The sequence below is a fragment of the Pangasianodon hypophthalmus genome, chromosome 2, assembly GCF_027358585.1.
Source record: "Pangasianodon hypophthalmus isolate fPanHyp1 chromosome 2, fPanHyp1.pri, whole genome shotgun sequence".
In the NCBI taxonomy this organism is placed as follows: domain Eukaryota; kingdom Metazoa; phylum Chordata; class Actinopteri; order Siluriformes; family Pangasiidae; genus Pangasianodon; species Pangasianodon hypophthalmus.
Genome location: NC_069711.1, coordinates 27,773,646 through 27,791,572, shown reverse-complemented (window position 1 = coordinate 27,791,572; position 17,927 = coordinate 27,773,646). Strand labels below are relative to the sequence as shown.

The window sequence follows — 17,927 nt, the reverse complement described above, 5'->3', positions numbered from 1 at the left end:
GATATTAAGAGTTTGAGAGAACGAACTTGGGAACGAAACTATTTGGCATTACAAATGTGATGTAATTAATAGTGGCTATATTAGGCAACTTTACTTGATCAAGCAAACATAGCTAGTATTAGTAGCTAGGGGAAAAAAGTGATACTAAATAATAACATCAGGTCCACCATGGACAATTCCTCCCTGGACCACCAGAGGTCACCTTCACTCATTTTTTGAATTTCTTCTTTTGTTGTCTGCTCACTTCATGTGTTTGTGCACACCTGTTTTTTGTTTCCCTAATTAGTCACCCTATTTAAATTCTGTGTTTTTCCTTCCTTGCTTGTATAAGTTGTATTTGCACCATAAGAATTTCTGTTTTTATGTTGGGTTTTCTTTTCTTTGCTTTCCTTAGTCTAGTCCTTTGTTGTTCCATTTTTTGGTTCTTTTCCTGTCTTTAATTTTTAAGAAAAGTTGTTTATTCAATTAAAGACTTCTGCAACTGCATTTGACTCTCAGGATTTCATGACCGACACAGCCCTATCAGTGTACACATACGAAATTTCACCTGGTCTTTTTCCTCTCTTCAGTGGTCTTCTGTTGTTGTAGCCCATCTGCCTCAAAGTTCAACGTGTTGTGCATTCCGAGATGCTTTTCTGTCCAACATGACTGTAAAGAGTGATTATTTGAGTTGGTGTAGCCATCAGCTGAAAGCAGACTGGCTATTTTTCTCAGACCTCTCTCATTAACAAGGCATTTCCACCCACAGAACTGAACGTTTTTGTTTTCGCACAATTCTGTGTAAATTCTAGAGAAGGAAATCTATTCAGTTATACAGTATATCAGCAGTTTCTGAAACACTTAAAACAGCCCATCTGGCATGACCAAGAATGCCATGTTCAGTCACAGAGATCACCTTTCTCCCCAATTCTGATGTTTGATGTGAACATTAACTGAAGCTTTTCACATGGCTCTATGCATTGGCTGATTGGATAATTGCATGAATGAACAGATGTATGGGTGTTCCTAATAAATTGATCAATGAGTGTAAGTATTGTAAAACTCTTTAGACTAACAGGACAAATTATCCCAATGGCGCTCATCTTGGTTGTTTTTTTTTTGTTTTTTTTTTTTAGCTTGGCTTTGACCTGATTAGTCGGGTGATAAACATTTCAGAAAAGCCCTGAGTAATGTCAAACTCTTTTCAACTTTTAAACTTTTCGACTCTTGTGAAAAGAATGCTGGTGGCAGTGCTTTTAAAATCAGACAGGCCTGCTGGATGCTTTGCATGGGATTACGTAAGGTAAATACTGGTGGTTGAGTGTGAATGTAGCCTTCTTATATTTAGGGAGAACAACACTTCCCTCTGCTGTTACACCTCTTACATTGCCACTGCCAGGAATTCAGCCAAGTTAGAGAATTTTTTCTTTTTCAATCAAATGAGAAGAAAATGTTATGCAAATATGCAATTTAATTATTTTATATAGCATATATGTATGTTGTGAAATCAGGTCAGTTGGGAGTGTTAACATGGCAGTATTTATTTTCTGCCTGATAAGTGAAAGTCGAAACTTACAGTATGTTTCTAAGCCTTAGCAATGGAACTGCAGGATAAAAATATGTCTTAACTGATGTGACATTATGTAAAAGGTGTGGTGAGCATCAGATAGGAAGTTGACCCCAAAAATGACATATGCTTTGGATAGTTTTTTTTTCCTCCATATTATCATGACTAATAAATTCCATTTATGTAATGATGCATATATTCATAAGATGGACTAACGTAACAAAATAAGTGTATGATAATAATTGAATCATTTTCAAGATGGAAAAAACATAACAAAACAGCATAGTTCAGGTTAATACAAAAACTGGAGAGAGAAGTGCTGAGATTTTAATGCATGCATGAATGAATGAAGAACATCCCACAATACAGTTACATGATGCATTAATGGATTTTATGTGCATTAAATGGTGTTTCAAAAATCAGAGATATGAGTTAGACTGGTAAATATAGAATATTAATTATGGAGTATGCAAATATTTTACTTAGCATAATTAGTTCATATAATTTTAGAGATTAGTGTTGATTCCTTAATTCTTACTGTGAAAAATACATTATAAAATGTTACCTCATAGTGTATTTAAAGGTGATTGTACTTAATCTGTGCATACTTAATTTTGGAAAAGATTGGTTATGAATTTGGATAATACTGAAGATTTTCTAAACCCTGTCATTGTTCTTATTGCTGTAAGAAATAAATTATAGACCAACATATTAATGTAGTGAATTTTACTTAGTCTACTGTGGTACAATATTAGAATATGGTGATAATAAATTTGGAGGTTTTTTTTTTTTTTTAAAGTCCTATTATTGTATTAAATGTGATTTATTGCTTCCATGAATAAGTATGCTACAAATAAATAATGTTTTAAACCTGTTATTGAGGATGAAAATAAAAGCCTAATCCAATGAAGATATGATTCCCAAATTCCATGTTACTGAAAGGAATTTCAATCTTGACAAAAATGTAAGCCATGCTTCTTTAGAATATGATATGATATATGATACTTTTCATTCGCATGTAGATAGTAAGCACCATGAGGATAAAAAAAAAAAAAGCTTCATTAATGGAAAGAAAGCTGTGTGAAAGCAATGTGGAAAAAACATGCCAATATATTTGAATTCACCCTACATTATTATTATTTTTTTTAAAAAGCCTCTGGAAATATGACAACATATGCACTGTGGGGTTTCTCCAGAGTGTTCAGTGATCAGCTCTACCTTAGTTATTAATAAGTATCTTTCATTCCAGATAAGAAATGTTATTCCCTGCACCAAAACCATTCACACAGTCTTTTACTGTAACTTTCACTGTTATCTACAAATTGACACATCTACACTGAACCTATCAGTCAAGTAGCAACTAAGGGGAATAGATATGCTTAAATAAATCTTCTCCGTAACATCAGTTTTTCCTTGTTTACATCTTTTTACATCCTTTAAAGGAAACAGCACATCATGGCATAAATTCGTAAAAAAAAAAAAAAAAAACAAGGTAAGAAATACATTTTTCTAAGCCAAAGAAATACAAAGAATATGCAGGTTTTGCTCTGATCCTTTGATAGCCTTGTGCAATAATTCTAAAATAATATACCCAATGTGAATGCATTTTTAATGCTACACACTCAGGTTATTTATTATTTAAATATGTACAGTCCACCTCAAAGGCTCTCAGCGCATGGGCGGGTTATCAGGGGGCATGGCCACAGCTAGCGAAACACACACTCTCCGAAAAAAGGGTATTAGTTTGTACCTTTGTCTTTGAGCTGGTATCCTAATCGTTTGTACCTTTCACCTGGAAATGTGGATATAGTATATAGGATATATGTATCTTTTGAAACGATTTAAAGAAAGGTGGAGTTGGATAAACTGGGACTTTTTGGCATTTCCAACAAATCCCCAATCACATGATACATTTCTGAATCCTCGAGGTGTTAACTATCTACATGTGAAGGAAAGATGTTTCTGTCATGTTCGGAAGTAGCATGGCTTTGTTAAGACTGACTGAAAGCCATTTTTAATGACTTGTTTGGCCATTTGGGACACTTGGTTTAGGTCTTTAATTTCCATACTTTCATGCCACATTCAAAGCTAGAAAATAAATGCTGCTAAATTAAACAGTCCCAACTCTGCCTGATGTCTCAATATACACTATATGGCCAAAAGTACCTGGACCCCTGACCATCACACCCATATGTGCTTGTTGAACATCCTATTCCAGATTTAGTCTCTTCTTTGCTATTATAATATCCTCCACTCTTCTGAGAACGGATTTTGGAGCATGCAAATGAACATTTTCTGTTCATTCTGTTCATTTCTGTTCATTTACACCCTTCAGCCCTTAGCTGTGTGGCTACAAGCAATATGTCGTGATAAAATCCAAGAAACAATCTTTGTCATTGATTAAAATAGACTTAATGTAATTGGCAGTGTAACACCTGAAAAGCTATCCTAGACACTGCATAAAATGTAAAACTCATAAGTGCACTGTATTTCATTGTATTTTGGCAAATCCCCTGCAAAACTTCTGGAAAGAAACAGTGAGCACAATTTCCAAAATTGTTAGCAAGGGCATCCCTGTCTTTACATCTTTACATCCCATTAAAACTGTCATTAAGAACTCATGAACAGAAGTTAGCAAATCTCTGTCTGTTATAGGCTATAGGAAGCGCTTGGTTGCCATCTACAGGAAAAGTGAAAGATGTCCTTCTAAGAGATCTTTCTCCATGCTTAGCAATTGAAAGACTTACCTATGCAATCAAACTGAAAAGGAATGTATTGCATTAAATCTGGGGTTCTTTACTTTAGTTTTTGGAAAACAGTGCTCTGCCCTGAACTATTCCTCTTGACTGTAACCATTTTATTTACATTATTTTATTTACTTTTATTACTAAGCACATCCTGTAAAGAACTCATTAAGATGGCTCTGTTGATGGTACTTTAACTCTCTGCAGTGTCTACCCCCTAATTGAACCCCTTTTTTAAAATTAATTAATTTTTCTTTTGCCTTTGTTTGTCCTCTTTTTCTATCGATACTAACTGGAGTGGGAGGGGTTTGGGTTGTTCTTTTTTTTTTTCTTCTTGGGTTGCTGGTTGTATTAGGAATAGCTGTAGCACTATGCTATTCTTGTTCTATGTTATTTATTAAGGGGTCTTGGTGGTCAGCACTGTTGCCTCGCACCTCCAGGGCTGCGGGTTTGAGTCCTGCATCCGCCCTGTGTGTGCAGAGTTTGCATGTTCTCCCTGTGCTTTGGGGGTTTCCTACGGGTACGCAGGTTTCCTCCCCCAATCCAAAGACACGCGTTGTAGGCTGATTGGCATTTCCAAATTGTCTGTAGTGTGTGAATGAGTGTGTGTGTGTGTGTGCTATTGTGCCCTGTGATGGGTTTGCACCCCATCCAGGGTGTCCCCTGCCTTGTGCCCCGAGTCCCCTGGGGTAGGCTCCAGGCTCCCTGTGACCCTGTGTAGGATAAGCGGTATGGATGAATGGATGGATGGGTGGATGTTATTTATTAAATGTGTTCATTTGTCTACTGGTAGAAGAAGTAAATATGCATTTCCTAATAAAAAATAAAAATGAAACAAAAAAAGGTGAAGAGTTCAGGAAAGTGAAGGGGAAATGAGCTCTTTGATGGTGGTGCCTACATGTTTAATATGGTCACAAAAAACAAATGTTATACAAAACCTGCATTAAAAAAAAAAAAAAAAAAAAAAAAAAAAAAAAAAAAAAAAAAAAAAAGAAACCAGGAAGTCGAGGGTGAATTTTTCACGTGGGAATGATTTTGAAAAATGAGAGAGCATGAGGAAAGTGGCTGTTACATGCTTGCTATAGGGGGCGACACTTGCACACCGGAGCTGAGACGCTCTCACCCGGACCACTAGCACGCGCTCGGACTCAGCCCAGTCACACAGATTTGTTGTCATCCAGAATGAGCGCGCGCTTCACCGCTGCCGGTTACACGCGCGAGCTCTGCAGGACCAGTTCCTCCAAGCTTCGATAACTTTCTAAGAAAAAAAAGAAGATTTTTTTTTCCTCCGCTTTATTTATTTAAGCAAGCAAAGCCAGCATGAACTGGACTGCGTTCAACGCCACGGACGGCGGGTTCCACGCCGGGGGCACCGACTCCGTGTCCGCGTGCTGCACTTGGTCCTCAGCTGTCACAGACTCCGGCTTGGCGCAGAGCGGCGCGCACGAGCGCGGCTCCTTCGCCCCGAACATGGTGCAGGTCGCTGTGATGTGCGTGCTCGCGCTCACCGTGGTCTTCGGCATCTTCTTCCTGGGCTGTAACCTGCTGATCAAATCCGTGGGAATGATCAACTTCCTCGTCACGGACAGAAGATATTCCAAGGACGTCGAGGCGGTTATAGTGTGCTCGTAGTGGAAAGACTCGGATTTGTTCATGCTGCTGCTGAGATCTTTCTCTAAGATGATATGAAGACTGTTTGGACTTGCATACTGGTGCACAGAAAACTTTAACACCTACAGCTGAAAGGATAGTCTGCATTGTGAAAATGGCATGATGACATTCCCTGGAGTTAACTCTTCTGCATTAGGTTATTTATTAAAAACTGCTAAATAACTACTTTATTTTAATGCAGCATGGACTGGAAAAAGATCTTCAAATGTATGCAACTGATTATACTTATACTTGTACATTACACAGTGTCAATTTGATTTCGAAACATTTTGTGCTGCTTAAAACTGTATCACCTAGTCTTCACCCCTGTAGTACCTATCTGCATTATTTGTACCTGATTGATTGCACTTTAAACTTTTAACTCCACCAAATGGTCACAATAATTACATTTTCTCTAAAATGAAAGATGATGATGATGATGATTCTTATTACTGGAAAGAAAAAGTATACCATTCATTAAGATTTCCCACCATGCCTGGAATTTTGCATCTCATAGCCTGGATAGATGTTATTTAGACAAATACTTGATCTATCAAGGCTCCTAAATGAAAAAAAAAAAGAGTATTTAAAAGAAATCTACTTTTTCAGAGTAGTTTTTACTTCACCATTAACTGACAATATGATATATGATATATAAAATATGATCAGGTTTTATTCTCTACTGGTGGTTCTACTGTAACAGTTCACTTATATAAACTCATTTGTCAATCTTTTCATTTATAAAGAAATAATATAATACATGTTGTAACCTATTGGATTGCCAGCTTGTTGTGTAAATACTAAAACCCGCACACTGGGTCGTGTACAACCCGTTAACAGCAGCACAAACATTAAGTCATTTCCATTGTACATGATCATTTGTGTTCTCTCCATGGCATTAAGGTTGTGATTACCATTAATTCACTGCGAATTCTTTGTCATCGTTGCAGTAAATGAGGCCGCAGAATGAAGGGAAATTAACTTGGAGTTAAAATAAAATTAGTGGCCACAGCAACTGGACAAATACAATTATGCATCTGTAATTATGTGAAATGATCATTGTCTCCTAACTGATTATTGCTAAGAATAAAACTAAACTGATGTAACTGTGCACCTGTTAATAAACCCTATTTGAATTAGAGAGCAGTTGTAAATTTGCAGGTGGTGTCAGTGACAATAAAAAGGCTATTAGGAATACAAGGAAACTGTCCAGATTGCAGGTATTTACTGAACATACTGTAGTCCAATGTGATAAATAATTCAGACGCCCCAGATGCAAGTCAAGCCACTTCGTAATTCCAAATATATGAGTCACTTTTGAATCCTGTGGGACTTGTATCTGACTTGTAATGTGGTAGCCTAAACACTGCTTAGTAAAGAACGTACAAATGCGTCAATGCATGGGTCATCTGGGGGCAGCATCTGAGATTGTACAAACGTAAACAGATGAGAAGCACTGAACCTGTTTACAATCTCAGCCAAGTACTGGGATGTGTATACACTACTGGCAATCTTTTTAAACTCAAAAAGGCCACAGCTATAGTACTTGGATCTGTACTTGTTCTTATTTCTTGACATGCAGCATACTTGCAAATAACATACATTATAAAAAAAAAAAAAAAAAAAAAGCATTTCGTGCTCGTATAGTTAAAACAAGGCTTGGATATAAAAACAACTGATTTGGCTAAAATGCCTTCATCACAGGGTTTTCTGCCATAAATTCACAAGCATTTATAGGATGTGGTCTATTAGAATCCATCTGCACCAAGTTGATGGAAAATAGGGTGTGTGTGTGTGGGGGGAAAAAAGCCATTCTGGTATGTTCATACTGAGCTGGTCCATTATGCCTAAGTAAATACAAAGCAAATTATGACACACCACTTTGATGCTGTACAGAGATATCAGAAATGCTTTCATTAGCCAAGAGTGAGTAATTAGAAGAATCTGGTTAGGCAGTTGCTGTTGGCGAATGACACAGAAACAAGGACATAATTTAGGCATGTATTAAATAGAACAGAAGGCATATATGGAGATATATATATATATATATATATACACACATACATACATAGATACAGTACTGTGCAAAAGTCTTAGGCACATGCAAAGAAATGCTGTAGAGCAAAGATGCCTTCCAAAATAATGAAATTAAATGTTTCTACATTAAAAAATACTATAAAGAGCAGTAAATGAATATTAATAAATGAAACATGAAATGAATTCAATATTTCTCTGGTATAATGTGTGCAGTTTTATAAGGAAATGAGCTGTAAGTGTTACTGAGCTTCTTGCAGAACCAGCCACAGTTCTTCTGGAGACTTTGACTGTCGCACTCGCTTCTTATTTTTGCAGCAAAAACCAGCAGCCTTCATTATGTTTTTTTTGTCTGAAAAGTGTCTCTTATGTAATCTGCTGCTTTCTTTACTGACATACAAACATTTTTCTGTAACATTTCATTTTGCGCTGGAAACCTAATGTTTGGAAATCTAAAATGTTTTTGTACTGAATCAATAATGTAGTAACAAAGTTTGTACTAAAAAAAAAAAAAAAAAAAATAGGGTGTCTAAGACTTTTGCACACACACACACACACACACACACACACACACACTATATATATATATATATATAAAATATAATATCTGTGTGGTTTCTTATTTCAGCAGTACCAGTGATACTTGCTCAGAATGCACTAATAAATGCTGCATTCAACTTACCTCAGAGGGAAGCTGCAGTGTTTTCTGTGAGGAGATGGTTATTTAGCGCTTAGAAATGCAAACTAACATCTGCCCCACCTCTGGTCATGTTTGTATATCCCATACTGTTCAGAAATGAATGCAACTAAACAGATATTGCACAATATTTTGTACATTATTTCTACATGATCAATAAGCTGAAAAATTATGTGTCAAACTAAGTTTTGTACATAAGTAGCAGAAAATTCTTTCTTTCTGTTTATGCATCAATTTGTCTTCTGTGATTATATTAGAATTTGATAGAGTTTCAATTAGTGACAAACCTTAATGCTGTCAGAGGTAGTGGTTAGGCCACCATGCTCTCACCGCCGTGGCCCGGGTTTGAACCGACCCCAGCCACTGGAGTTGCACAAGACAGCGCACTCCCAGTGCCAGTCCCAAGCCCGGATAAAATTGGGGAGGGTTGTGTCAGGAAGGGCGTAAAAACTGTGCCGAATCAATGATCGGACCAATGATCGGCTATGGTGACCCCTAACCCCTACATTAGTGGACATGCAAAGTCATAAAAGTAGAAATGACTGGTTCTAACATGTTATCCCTGGAAACATATTACACGAGTCACTTCTATTTGAGGAAAATCTGCCTTGGTGTGGTCAATAAAATGGCACCACCCATAAAATGTTTTATATTAACTGCATGTCTCAATAGCAACCCATGCTGTCTCCGGTTACAATGTCCATCATAACCAGTAAACTAAGTACAAAACAAATTCTATAATTACACTGATGTTTTTCTTGTGGCATACAACTGAACATTACTTACAACCAATGAGGTTATACACTCTGAAGAACAGCGATAATACAACACTTACTTGGGCATACATGTTTATTGACCTTCGTTCTTTTATACATGAATTAAAAGAGAATGCTGGATGACGCAACCAGAGGACTACATCAGTAATTTCTTTTATATCCCTGAGTGGTCCACAAGCATAACACCAAGAATAAAATAAGACAAATAATAATACATCACAGAAGAGGATATAGTTTAGGCTGTGAGAATTTGAGGAACTGTTGAAGGTGAGAATGTGAGGCTGTTCTACAACTATAAATCTAACAAATTAGGACAGGATATTTAAGACAAATATATATGACATACATCATCACAGGATATGATAAAAAAGTGTTCTACTGAAAGGCCATAAGATGTCCCCTAACTGTACAGAACTAAGTCTCTTATGGTTACTAGTTGTCTAGGAGCATCTAAGACCTTTACAATATAAATATCTTAAGCAGGAATGATCACCCATATGTGAAACATTTAGTATGTTTATGGCTGAGATGCTGGTCCGCCTGCTCCAGTGCTATGATTTGCATACCTTCTTGATGCAAGTGTGAATGCGAGACCAGACGTGAAGTCCTTTCTTTGATGACTTTGGCAAAGATTTGCCCATTTGCTGTAACAGCTTATCAGCCTTACAGCATGGGAGAGAGGAGCACGAGGTGTTTGGAATCAGATCACACCAGATTAAAACCCACATGTAAATTCCTTATTTTACGAGACAACAGTTTACAAGGCTGTGGTTTAGATCATTTATATTCATACAGAAGAGTGCACAAGGTTCATGATTTCCTTTCCAGGCAGATGCAATAATTCAAACCAAAACACAAACAGTAGGTAAAAAATGTTCTAACTAAACATTACTAAGTCTCAGTATCAACTGAAGCAGTGCATTAGCTAATTTAGTTTCAAACAGAAAGCTCCTGCTGAAATCGAATCATTGCAAAATATGTTAAATCTCCATCTCTCTCAAAGGCCATATTATTAACTATTTATTTCATTACAAGACTGTTTGCTTTAATAAAACACAAAAGAGACCTGCTGTCTGCATTTCACTGATCACATAAAATGTACATTTCATTAATCCTAAAGCAGTAAAGTTGTAGCTGTGTTTAAAAAAAAAAAAAAAAAAAAAGAAAGTCGACTTTAATGTATTACAGTCATGATGATGAAACATTACTGCTGCAGTTACAACACAGAGCTCTTTTCAAAAAAAAAACAAACACAATTAAATGATAAAGAAGGCATCATTTGCACTAACATGGTTTCATCCAGAACAAACTTATCTTCCTGATCCGTTTAGACAAAAGCTATTAGTGCATAGAATGTTTTTCATAAATGCTCCAGAGAAACTTTCCAGTTCTTCCAAATGTGTAGTAAGTAAGCAGGTTTTGTATGCTATTAGCATGGTGTATGTAATGATCCTATTTTCATTAAAGTTCTTTTGGCATGTAAAGCTAGATTTGTATTCCAATAAATAATAGGAGCTTTCAGAGATCTGGGTCCAGATCCTTAAGAACACAGTTTTAGCAAGTGGAATTTCTAATTTGCTGTTTAGAATGGAAATCTGTTGCAGGTATGATGTGCTTTTAAATAAGTAATAGAATTATACTTTATATGAATAACACTTTATCTGAATAACAAAAAAAGAAAGCTGAAACAACATAACAATGGCCATAATTTGCATTATATGCTTTTTTAAATTACCCATATGTGTCTGTTGATCATGATGATGAGGTGAGGATAGTGTCGTAGGCAATGGCAGGGTACATGAGTGTCTATGTCTTAAATAAGACACCAGAAGACAGTGAGTCCAGCCACAATGCCATTGAGTATAGCCATGCTGTAGCCCATATGAAAGGAGTGGCCAGTCATTTGCCTGCCAACCAGACACACACAGACACAAGACTTTAATCTTCCACCACTCAATAAGTCTGCATAGGACTGGAGCCCAGTGTACATTATGGGGGAAAAAAAACCCCCAAGAACTCATTCCAAGAAATGGTAGGATGCATCACTCTAATCAGTCCTACAGTGGATATGTGGAAGGTGTGGTCAGTGATCTTTAAAGCCACAAGCCTGCTAAAACGCCATTACAAAATATTGTGGCATCCCATGATAGCTCTCTCTGTTTCAATAATGGCCTCTTTATCTAATGCTTTTAGAGGAGCAGGATTCACTTTGACTGGTGCTCTATTAGATCTTTAAAACATACTGAGTTCATACACCAGAGCTATCTTCAAATGCTTTTCTAATGGGCTTTCATTTCATCCAATTTAGCCGACTACAATTCCCAATCCTTGTAAATCTGTTCCTGCGCTGTGTGGTAGTATTGCCCAGCTGGGAGAGTAAAAACTGCTTGATTTGAAGATATTCTCATTTTATTTTATAGTTCTTCATTTCATTGAAAACTATCAACCCTTCTCTTTATATTGAAGAGGTTGGAATTTGTACAAGGTTACGTGACAGGCGCTTCTTGGAGGCGTTTTACCAAATTGGGACTCTTCAGTACTAGAAATATTTAGCTTCCTCAGACCAAGAACATGATTCCAATTTTAATACACCATCTTCAACTTGCTATTTTTCATAATTAGCTGGCTTGCTAAGCTACTATCAGGTTTAGATTTAGATTTGTGAAGGGTGTTGTGTCTATCAACCAATAATTGGCTGCTGTGTAAGTCAGTCAAGCACTTCAAAACGTCACTCTGACTTCCTGTTTCAGAAGGAAATAACAACAACATACGGAATAAAACCACAACTTTAACTGTAAAATAAATTTCATGGACTGTGTCAGCACAGATTTATTTTATGAACTCAACTATTCAATTATTCAAATATTAAGCTCATTATTTAAATAAGAGCCAAACAGTGGTTCTCACAGCACAGAACCTTCTAGTCATTAAACCAGAACTTTGACGTCTGAGATGCCACTGCATTTACATACTTCAAGGCTTGAATAAACCAACTGCATTTATCACCAAATGAATTTCTCCACATGAACAGGAAATGGAAGGCCATTTGTTTCAAGCCATATGTGCCTTACAGACTTTGTATCTTTTCTTTTATCTTTTACTTTTGCAACTTTTGTAAGTCAGTGACGTCTTTTTGGAGAACTGGATTAGCATTTTGGGCTTGAAATGAATTACTCATCAGTGGCTACATTTGCAAGCACATCAATATTCCGATATTAACTGGAATTTAGCAATATTCTAATTAGTACCGAGTCGCCGCACTCCGACTGCCCGATTCAGATTAAGACAATATTCTGATTCCCCAAATTCCGATTCCCACCCCTGGAATATGCCTGTTTTAATAAGATTTTTTTTTTTTTTTGCCTGTAAACACTTTATTCAAAAAGTGAAAAGAAAAGAGATATGTTCATGCTCAGTCCGCAAGGAATTGTGGGTGCTAACAGATGCTTAGCTGTAGGCTAGGTATTTAAGATTGGTAACTCAGGCATACTTAAAAGAACCATGTATACAGGAATATTTCGATGCCTGTACGCATATAAACATCGTAATCGGAATACGGCTGCAACCTGAATGTAGACCTTAAACGGAATCTGATGTTCATGTAAACATAGCCATTGGTATTTACTTTATTTTTCAAGTAGGTTTTATACAAAGAAACAGAAAAATATATATAACTGAACAAAAAAGGCACTTGGTTTTCAGCCCAGTGAGTGAGAGAATTGTTGAAGCCAATTTAGGCCCATGGTGCCTAAAATTGTGGTCACATGACACTGATGGGAATTTCTATCAACTAGTATCAAAGTTATTATAGTTATTATTCAGTTATCATGGCTGTAAGCGTAACGACTGACCATTGGTAAGTGACCTTTCACTTGGCTGAATGTTCCCATGCTTGTTTTCAGATCTACTGAATGTGGATAGATGTGCAGGAATGCGAGAGGACATGAGGATGTTTTTGCTGTTGTGTGAAACCATGGTCAGGGTCAATCAATAGCAACCCAGCAGGCTGATCAATAAGCTGTCGAATTGGTGTGTGTAGGTCGGTTAGGGCCAGATATACGAGGGACAGAGGTGTGTGATTATATAACTCCCTCACATGGCGACTGTTTGACCTTGCAGTTTATTACCATCCCCACAGACATAATCAATAATGTTCTGCTACTCTAATGGCCAATCAGGTGCAGGCTCATGGGTTTAGTGTGACACAATATAGAAAACACACTGGTCCTCCCAAATGACTCCAGAAATGACCCACCAACTGACTGAAACAATGGTGCTACTGCACAATAAAACTTATTATTATTATAATTATTATATTGTTATAATACTTATTATTATTATCAACTATTGCTGGATGAAAGTGGGTTTCATCACATTTAGTCAGGGTGTCCATAATTTTATTATTTTTTAATAATGTGATTTCAGTGAAGCTCACTATTACCAACTTTAAATGCTTTGTATACTCAATATATAGTTACTATAGCTATAAGCCTAATTGGCCTCTAAATCTCTAAACATTTTACCAGATGGAAACCTGCTGGACAGGGACGTTTAGAAAGCCTGCCTTCTAGTGCGTATCACTTTTAATCCTCCAGATGCACAAAAAGTATGCAGGCGAGTACAAGAACACTGCTGTGTCTGCACAAGCACTCACACATCCAGTGTAACCCTAAAAAATCTAAAACAGTATTCAGAAGTGAAGATGTGGCTGTGGGGTTAATGATGGTGTTTGGCCAACTGAATTTACCTGAATTTGGCTGGAGAAAGTGGTGTGGGGGGGAACATCCCAGGCTCAAACGAGTCAAAGTAGGTTAGAGTCCAGGAAAAACTGCAACACAACACTCCAGCCAAGGATGAGAGAACCAACATACTCCAAAAGCCTGGAAATAAAAACCAAAATGTACACATATTTGTCTAAATCATGTTTTTTTAATTTTCTCTTCTTTCTTTCTTTAATGTGAACTGTTGAATGTGTGCTCCATAAGAACCATAAGCAATTAGGAAATAAATGAGAGGGTAGAAACAGAGAACATCAGACAACACGGATCCTTTGATTGGTCCAAGAAATCGACTTTCGTACCCATCACAATCTTAGAGTGTGCTGACTTTTAAAATTGAGAAAAACTGATTTGATTGATTTGTGACTTGGCACTTTGGCAGACTCACATCACCATGTTTATTCAGCCACTGGAAATGCACTTACTTCAGCTATAGCTTGATATTGGGAATGTAGTGTAAAAGTAACAAGCTTGCAAAAACAAAACAAAAAAACAACAACCATAAGCTTGTGACTTGGACCTACCTAGAAGTCTTACTTCTGTTCCATCTTCAGAGGTAACCTTCTCCGCCCGAAGATCTTGAGAACACAAATTTATATATAATTAAATAAAGCAACAACTACATATGATACAAATATTTATAGTAAAGACCTCTTGGCTGCAAATACATCATTTCTCTTTTCTTTCATAAAGTTTGTACATTGCTTCGTCTTCTTCTAAACAAACTTTTCTATAAAAGTCATTGTCTTGAGAGGGTCTTGAAAGTAAAATAAATATTTAAATTTTATTAACATTAAAAGACTATTTTTTTTGTCTTGCCTTAAATAAGGAATTAGGCCTGCACAATATGGACACAAGCCCTGAACCAGAAGTTGTGAACAAAGTTGATGTGCTATGTCGTTATTTCTACATATTATCTTGTTAGTTCGAATTCTAATTTAACACTCCACAATTTATTAATGAGATTAATTTATTCAGTATTAGCTTACAGTATAATTCCTATTGCTTATGCTGTTCGCCAGATAGTAAGCTAGATGCTGCTTTTAGTGCAACTTAATTTAAAGCAGTTTATATAATTTGTTTTCTATTTAATGGCCAAAGATTGGTTTTACCATTTTCTAATTTCAGTATAACGAATTATTTAGGTGGAATTAATGGTCTGATGGTGCTGATATAGATACTTTATTAATATAATGGACAGAAGATTATTGTGTTTTCATATAATTAAGTATGTCGAATTCAAACTGACAAAAATGACCGCTGTGACGACAAAACTTTAGGAGTCAAAACCTTGACAATACCTGAACGATTTTTAAGTGAATTACCAATCAACAGATGTGTACACCGATCAGCCATAACATTAAAACCACCTGCCTAATATTGTGTAGGTCCCCCTTGTGCCTTGTGCACCCAGCCATCCACAAGATGTAAAAGAAAACGTGATTCATCAGACCAGGCCACCTTCTTCCATTTCTTTTTCCATGATCCAGTTCTGATGTTCACCTGCCCATTGTAGGCATTTCAGGTGGTGGACAGGGGTCAGCATGGGCGCTCTGATCGGTCTGCGGCTACAAAGCCTAATACGCAGCAAGCTGCGATGCACTGTATGTTCTGACACTTTTCTATCATAGCCAGCATTAACTTTTACAGCAATTTGTGTAACAGTAGCTCTTCAGCAGTGATCTTTGGGCGCCCATGACCCTGTTGCCGATTCACCGGTTGTCCTTCCTTGGTAGGTACTAACCACTGCATACTGGGAACACCCCACAAGACCTGCCGTTTTGGAAATGCTCTGACCCAGTCGTTTAGCCATCACAATTTGGCCCTTGTCAGAGTCGCTCAGATCCTTACACTTGCCCATTTTTCCTGCTTCCAACACATCAACTTCGAGAACTGACTGCTCACTTGATGCCTAATATATCCCACCCCTTGACAGGTGCCATTGTAACGAGATAATCAATGTTATTCACTTCACCTGTCAGTGGTTTTAATGTTATGGCTGATTGGTGTGTGTGTGTGTGTGTGTGTGTGTGTGTGTGTGTGTATTCCACTAAAGCATCATCTGACTTACTTACTATTTGGGAAACCAAACAGAGAATAAGAATTATAAGGTAATATTCAATAAATTAGATAATCAGGTGTTGTTACACCAAATCAAGGACATGTCAACGTAATGAGATAACAACTCAAAATAACGTCATTAAGTCTAAATTACAACATAATTGCTCTAAATAACAAGTTATTAAGTCAAATAAAGGCCCTAAGCCTTCAATAGTAGTTTTATAAGAGATGAAATATTCCATTTCTAGATATCATGATGCCTTGCAATGTAACAAACACGTTGGTGAATCTTTGATATCGATATCAGGCCCTGCAGCGGTGCAAAGGCCAGTATCGTGACAACGATATAACAAACGATACATTAGACAAGCCCTGCAATGTAGAGTAATGTAAACGACCTGTTGCACTCGGTGTGTGTGTTAATAAAGCAGCCAGAGCCATATGATAGATGAGGTGTTACCTTTCAGGATGACATACAGGAAGGAGGAGAGAACAGCGATGAATGAAACGACGAGCAGACAGCAGAGCATGGAGCAGATACGGACTGGCCACTGGCTCCTCCAGTACCTCTGCACCGGAGCCCTGAAGCGGTGATACCGAGCCTTAACGCGGCTCACCCTGCTTTCACCTGGCGTCCTGTTCAGTGTGGCTTCATGTGGAGCTCCATTAGTCTCATTATTATCATCTTCATCCCCTGAAAACGCGTCCGGCGCCTGAAAACTCAGCCGCATGCTGGCGTCCAGTGCAAAGTTTCCAAAACGCTGGCTAATACTTTCCACCACTAGCCTTCTAGCTAGCTCGTTTACTATACTCACTTCTTACAAAGTTACTCCTGCTAAAACTAGTAACAGCTGTCTAAAACCAGCACAATAACGCAAACAGTCCATATTACTCTAATTAAGATTCAAACTTTGGCTGCTTTCAAAACATCGCGGTTTACACTTCCGCATCCGTGATGAGTCCCGCCCACTCCCATATTAGTCTAATCCAAATCGCACGTCTCCGCGCGTTGCGCAAACGATTGGATAAAGTGGCTGTCAATCAAATTTGAGGCTTAAACTGCGCACAAAACTTTGCGTGCGAGTGAGGAATGATTCAGCGTGAAAAAATTGCAGAAGAGCGTTTTAGACATGTTTGTTCCTGTTTCATAACAGAAAGAGCTTCATCGTCCCTAACAGATACCTTTTTGACTTTTTTTTAATGCAACTTTTTTTTTCTTTGATTATTTGAAAGAGCAATGAATAAGAAATATTACTGTGGCTGCCATATTCTCTGAAAAAGGGTATACATAATTATATGATAATATAATAATATATGTTGATAGTATATGATTATTATAATTTTTTTTTTATTAATTTAAATACTTGTCTATCTTACATCTACCATATTCACTCCTACTTTTGAATTAGTAATAGCTTTTATTATTATTATTATTATTATTATTATTATAGTTTCTATTAAAGCAAAATGTCAACCCTGTGACTATACATGTCAACCTTACCACCTTCATAATTAACAGGGTTGGCTATAACAGGGTTGACATATCTGGTGAACCATAAGGAAACACATGGTATAGATGTTGTAGTTTTATATATTTTTCAAATAAAACCTCAAAATGTATGAAATATTTTCCAAAGAAGG

General features: G+C 37.0%; 2 protein-coding genes across 3 annotated transcripts in view; one reads left to right on the top strand and one right to left on the bottom strand.

Annotated features, from left to right (window-relative positions):
• arl6ip6 (ADP-ribosylation factor-like 6 interacting protein 6) overlaps positions 1-17,246 on the bottom strand; it is a 17,651-nt gene extending 405 nt beyond the window's left edge. The window contains exons 1-4 of one of the 2 annotated variants that reach the window (XM_026933084.3): positions 16,747-17,246; positions 14,750-14,803; positions 14,195-14,327; positions 9,507-11,354 (exon numbers count right to left, since the gene is read on the bottom strand). In XM_026933084.3, the coding sequence (XP_026788885.2) occupies positions 11,261-11,354; positions 14,195-14,327; positions 14,750-14,803; positions 16,747-17,017 (552 nt within the window). In that variant the 5' untranslated portion in view covers positions 17,018-17,246 and the 3' untranslated portion in view covers positions 9,507-11,260. Of the gene's footprint in view, positions 1-9,506; positions 11,355-14,194; positions 14,328-14,749; positions 14,804-16,746 lie in introns of those variants that run through there. The other variant, XM_053228401.1, reaches the window with a different exon arrangement.
• rprmb (reprimo, TP53 dependent G2 arrest mediator candidate b) lies at positions 5,360-7,081 on the top strand. The gene has a single exon (XM_026933533.3). It carries the CDS (start codon positions 5,611-5,613, stop codon positions 5,920-5,922), a length of 312 nt encoding a protein of 103 aa, XP_026789334.1. The 5' UTR covers positions 5,360-5,610; the 3' UTR covers positions 5,923-7,081.
• Positions 17,247-17,927: the final 681 nt, after the last annotated feature.

Excerpts from the sequence above, each read along its gene's own strand:
- rprmb (XM_026933533.3), top strand. The coding sequence starts at position 5,611 with ATGAACTGGACTGCGTTCAACGCCACGGACGGCGGGTTCCACGCCGGG.